This window comes from Melanostigma gelatinosum (genome assembly GCF_949748355.1).
Source record: "Melanostigma gelatinosum genome assembly, chromosome: 15".
Taxonomy (NCBI): Eukaryota; Metazoa; Chordata; class Actinopteri; order Perciformes; family Zoarcidae; genus Melanostigma; species Melanostigma gelatinosum.
The window spans coordinates 15,383,093-15,388,274 of NC_136648.1; the positions used below are offsets into that span (position 1 = coordinate 15,383,093).

Sequence of the window (5,182 nt, forward strand, 5' to 3'; positions counted from 1 at the left end):
CTGAGGGCTTTTTTTTAAGTGTTATGTTTATGTAAAAAAGTTGAAATTAGCTGTTTTTATCAATATTCAAAAGAGATATAAAAACATTTTCACTCTCCTATAAAGGTCCTCTTGATGATGCAATAACCTGTTTACTGTTTTCCACTTTAACTTTATAACAAAAGTCCCATCTTTACAGCTGTGCCACCCTCACATTTGAGAACATTCAAATTGCTGGACAAAAGTTTTTAAATTATCGCAACAGCATACAACTATTGATATTTGTATAAATTTGGTTTATTTTAAGTGCAGGAGGTGTTACCTCGTACCCCCCACACGTGCTGAGACAAGCTGAGGAATCCTGCTCACCTGGACCAATGAGAGCCCGAGCTGAGGGAACCTTACCTTATATGGAGAACGCGAGGAGTCCCTCCAGCGCAGATAAAACAGGTGCGGGTTGTCTCTGAAATTGCATCGACCGATCACAGCTGGGGCAGATCCAGAAACACCTTTACGACTCCTCACGCAAGACTCCCCTGCACAGGTAAGAACCACCACCGCTGCTGCTTCTGACAGCTTCTACTAGAGACATGTCTGAACTGCTACAGTAGAGCTTTATTTAAGGACAATAAGGTTTATTGATCAGACTGTTTAAATCGAATCTGGATATTAGCTGTGAGTGACCAGATCTCTGCAAGTATGAGGACACATGTGTTTCCCACCAGATATTAACCTCTAAAATACAGCTCTAGTGGAGACTTTCATGTATCAGCAGCTGGTGTAATATAATGATCAACAACACAAATGTACAAGGTAATGATCTCGGTGAAGCCACTTTGTGGTTTAAATGTTAATGTCAGACTATCATGTTAACTGTTTCAGTGACTGGGTGTGGGGGGTCCTGAGGGGAGGGGGGCTCCATTCTGCATCAAAAACTTGGTGTTGCAGACCTTCACCAAAATCCCTGAACTATCACAAAACTGTATTAATGCTCGCTATTAATGCTTGACTCGTCTCTCACAAGGTGACTAACGAGGCTGCAGTTGAAATCTAAAGACATTAAAAGCACGTTGTATCTGAAATAGTGTAATTTGTTAAAGAGCATTAGTTTATGATCTGTCTGAACCCCTTCAGATGTTCAAAATGTAATTTCTACATTCATGACTCAATCATTCTAATGAGAAATGTATTCCACTGGTGCACTATGGGTCAAAAAGCTACAGCATTAGTAATCTAACATGTCATGTTTACTTTAAACACAAATGATGTTTCTTTACTGACTTTATCTCAAACATCCTCGGCTCACGGTCAGCCATGTTTGCTGCAAAATAAGGCGTGGCTCCTCTGTAGACGATTGCCTTCCACATATCCAGTCACGGGTTCGTGCGTCTGGGTGGAGTCTGATGACTGCAGTCAGAGATCTGTGGCGCGTAAACCCATCGGCTGGTTAAGTGTCCTGAACGGGTCACCAGTTGGACGACTTGAGGCGCCACGCCCAACAAACTGTCATTCAGTGAGGGAGATTAACATCGAGAGAGGAACCAGAACAGGAACATTCAATGTAATGGTGTCACTGTAGAAGAATAACCCGTATCTTGCATTAATATAAATGTTTCCTTTCAGAAATGGAAGACGATATTGCTGCCCTGGTTGTCGACAATGGCTCCGGCATGTGCAAAGCCGGTTTCGCCGGTGACGACGCCCCCCGCGCCGTCTTCCCCTCCATCGTCGGTCGCCCCAGACATCAGGTACCATTTGATAAAGAATATACACTCTCCCCAGCAGGTAACTGCAGTGAACACGTGATGGTAAAGGTGTGTTTGTGTGCAGGGTGTGATGGTGGGAATGGGACAGAAGGACAGCTACGTGGGAGACGAAGCCCAGAGCAAGAGAGGCATCCTAACCCTGAAGTACCCCATCGAGCACGGCATCGTCACCAACTGGGACGACATGGAGAAGGTAAAGACCTCCACCTCCTGTTTACACACTTGGAGTGACGGGTCAGAGGTCCAGACTGTCGTTTGGACTCCGACGAGAGAACCTAACATTGAAACATAATTATTTCATTTTAAATGTAATGTAGCATTATTTCAAAACTTCTACAATTCTTCCAGCATGGTTGGACATTTCTTTACTACATGCATGTAGTTATGAGTTTAACAGTCATCATGTAGCTCGACGTTGGCTCTGTCAAATTATTAAATGTAAACTTGATAAAGCAGATTTGGAAAATATCCATTCATGGAAAAAGTGAACATTCATATTTCTTTTTTTGTTTTTATTTAACAAAAGGTCCTGCGAAAACTTTCCTCCAACAACCAAAGTAGACAAACATTTCGTCAATAATAATCTGTTATTAATGCATTGATAAGTAATAATCACATAAAAGTGGAGCTGCTGAATAATTAGAAACTACAGCTATTAAACATGTGCTTTAAATTTGTACTTTATTACGTTCCACCACTGAAAATATCCTAAAGTAAAAAAATATCCCCTGAACATTTGACAGCACTGCAACAACCTTTACATTTTGCTTTCAAACTAACCATCTGTCCCGTCCTGCAGATCTGGCATCACACCTTCTACAACGAGCTCCGTGTTGCACCTGAAGAGCATCCGGTCCTGCTGACCGAAGCTCCACTCAACCCCAAAGCCAACAGGGAGAAGATGACACAGGTGTGTTCACGCTTTGCTCAAAATCAGTGTGAGCTCTGATCGTATTCTGAGAGCCGCATGGGGAACGAGTTACAGCGGGTTTTGTTTGGTCTGCAGTGATGCTTTCTTTTTGTTTCTCTCTTTGGTACAGATCATGTTCGAGACCTTCAACTGTCCGGCCATGTATGTGGCGATCCAGGCCGTCCTGTCGCTGTACGCCTCCGGTCGTACCACAGGTGAGAACTCATCACTGATATTGTATTATCAGAATTTAGTTTTATGACAAAGACTTCCTGCTCAAAAAATGGACTTTTACCTAAGATGTTGGGTTTTGTCTGAACTTTCAGTGTTTCACCTTTGTGTAACCGGGTGTTTTCTCTCTTGCAGGTATTGTGATGGACTCTGGTGACGGCGTCAGCCACACCGTGCCAATCTACGAGGGTTACGCTCTTCCTCACGCCATCCTCCGTCTGGATCTGGCTGGCAGAGATCTGACCGACTATCTGATGAAGATCCTGACTGAGAGAGGCTACAGCTTCACCACCACTGGTACAAGTTTCACCTCCTAAAGCCAGTCGTGTAGGCCCAACTTCTAACCTGGCGCTTCTCACCAACTTAAAAACAAAGTGTGACCTCGGAAGACTTGAAGCTCCTGACTGTCTGCTGCTTTTTCTACTTTCTGATTTGAATTCTTGTCCAAATAGCATTTTGTAACCACAAATATTCCACTCTTGAATTCCAGCTGAGCGTGAGATCGTGCGAGACATTAAGGAGAAGCTGTGCTACGTGGCTCTGGACTTTGAGCAGGAGATGCAGACGGCTTCCAACTCTTCCTCCCTGGAGAAGAGCTACGAGCTTCCTGATGGACAGGTCATCACCATCGGCAACGAGAGGTTCCGCTGCCCCGAGGCACTGCTCCAGCCGTCATTCCTTGGTGGGTAACGACTCTTCACACCGACTGGAGACAATACAAATTTAGTTCTTGGGCAATCCACGGGGATGATTTAGATTTATTTGCCTTTTCTATTGAGGCAAATTCTGTAAAGGATCAAACGCCAGTCAAATCTTTAAATTCTGATTTGACACATCGTCTAAGCCTAAAGATGTATAATATTTTGACCAATCTCACTGTTAAAGTGTTTCTGGGCACAGGTGTCATAGTGGTGTTCAAACACTAAAACTCTGGTTGCCTCTGTGTTCAGGAATGGAGTCGTGTGGCATCCACGAAACGACCTACAACAGCATTATGAAGTGTGACGTGGACATCCGTAAGGACCTGTACGCCAACACCGTGCTGTCCGGTGGCACCACCATGTACCCCGGCATCGCCGACCGCATGCAGAAGGAGATCACCGCTCTGGCCCCACCCACCATGAAAATCAAGGTATAGTTGTTGTGTTTTTTTTTCTTTTTTTTTTTTCTTTTTCATGCAGACAAAAATGGACGACTTGATGTCTGCTCTTACCCATTTTCTCTCCTTGCCTCCAGATCATCGCTCCCCCAGAGAGGAAGTACTCCGTCTGGATCGGCGGCTCCATCCTGGCCTCCCTCTCCACCTTCCAGCAGATGTGGATCAGCAAGCAGGAGTACGACGAGTCCGGCCCCGCCATTGTCCACCGCAAGTGCTTCTAGAAAGCTCCACGTGATCCCATCTCCTCTGCCCCGGCGGGGAAGTTGACATGTTTACAATGTTTCGTCCAACTACAACGGTCTGCGGGTTGTCTTGGTGTGAACAGACTAAACGATACGAGATGCCACACAGAAGATGAATCGAGCGTCTGTTTACGTTTTGTCAAGTCGATGACCATCAGACGAACCATTTCTGAACATGTTCCTCTAACTCTGCTCACAGCCTTCACACCTGCTGGTGATACAACAAACGGTATTATCACTTCACATCCTTTTCTACCTCCAACAATAGATTTGTACAGCAATACTCTTCTCCTAACTCGTTCTGTCTACTGACTCTGTCACAGTTGAGCTGTATGAATATTCCACCAGAGTGTTCACTGGTCAATAAAATGCCAACGTTTGCAGTTTACAACTTCTCTAATGTCGTCCTTTGCTGCTGCGGTTCAGAAACTTGTAAATGTTGATACATTGAGTTCCTGATTCACTATAGATTCTTTACATTAAAGCACATAATCATGGTTTTCACACAAGTGACATTTTTACACCTTCAGGTGACAAAAAATATCAATAGAAAATAACTGAGGTTAGTGCCACCCAGTGGCATTTATAAATTTAACTTCAATTTTATCTTTTACCCTTCTGTGTTCCAAATGCAGTGAAGAAGACATTTCTTCACTAAATTGTCTAAACGTAATGGACATTAAAATACTTTTAGAAATGGTCCTGGATGGGGTGGCGCTAAGATGTTATCTGCAACATCCCTGTTAGACTATCCAAAACACTTGAGGTGAACATTTGATAAGAGAAATGCAATACATTATGACATGTCTAACCTTACATTTGTAAGGACCAAACTATTTTGTCATGAGACCTCTCAGCCTTTATTCTTAACCTCAAACCAGACTGAAGACCCAAA

General features: G+C 43.7%; 1 protein-coding gene across 1 annotated transcript; it reads left to right on the top strand.

Moving 5' to 3' along the window:
• Positions 1-432: 432 nt before the first annotated feature.
• Positions 433-4,693, top strand: LOC306788832 (actin, cytoplasmic 1-like). The gene is made up of 9 exons (XM_079284502.1): positions 433-523; positions 1,603-1,727; positions 1,810-1,938; positions 2,545-2,655; positions 2,786-2,870; positions 3,022-3,183; positions 3,377-3,568; positions 3,837-4,018; positions 4,123-4,693. Exons 2-9 carry the CDS (start codon positions 1,605-1,607, stop codon positions 4,264-4,266), a joined length of 1,128 nt encoding a protein of 375 aa, XP_079140628.1. The 5' UTR covers positions 433-523; positions 1,603-1,604; the 3' UTR covers positions 4,267-4,693.
• Positions 4,694-5,182: the final 489 nt, after the last annotated feature.

What these genes read in the sequence shown, in the direction of transcription:
- LOC306788832 (XM_079284502.1), top strand. Translation starts at nt 1,605, where the DNA reads ATGGAAGACGATATTGCTGCCCTGGTTGTCGACAATGGCTCCGGCATG. An exon ending in ACTGGGACGACATGGAGAAG is followed by an intron (nt 1,939 to 2,544) that starts GTAAAGACCTCC and finishes CCCGTCCTGCAG; the next exon opens with ATCTGGCATCACACCTTCTA. An exon ending in CACCCACCATGAAAATCAAG is followed by an intron (nt 4,019 to 4,122) that starts GTATAGTTGTTG and finishes CCTTGCCTCCAG; the next exon opens with ATCATCGCTCCCCCAGAGAG.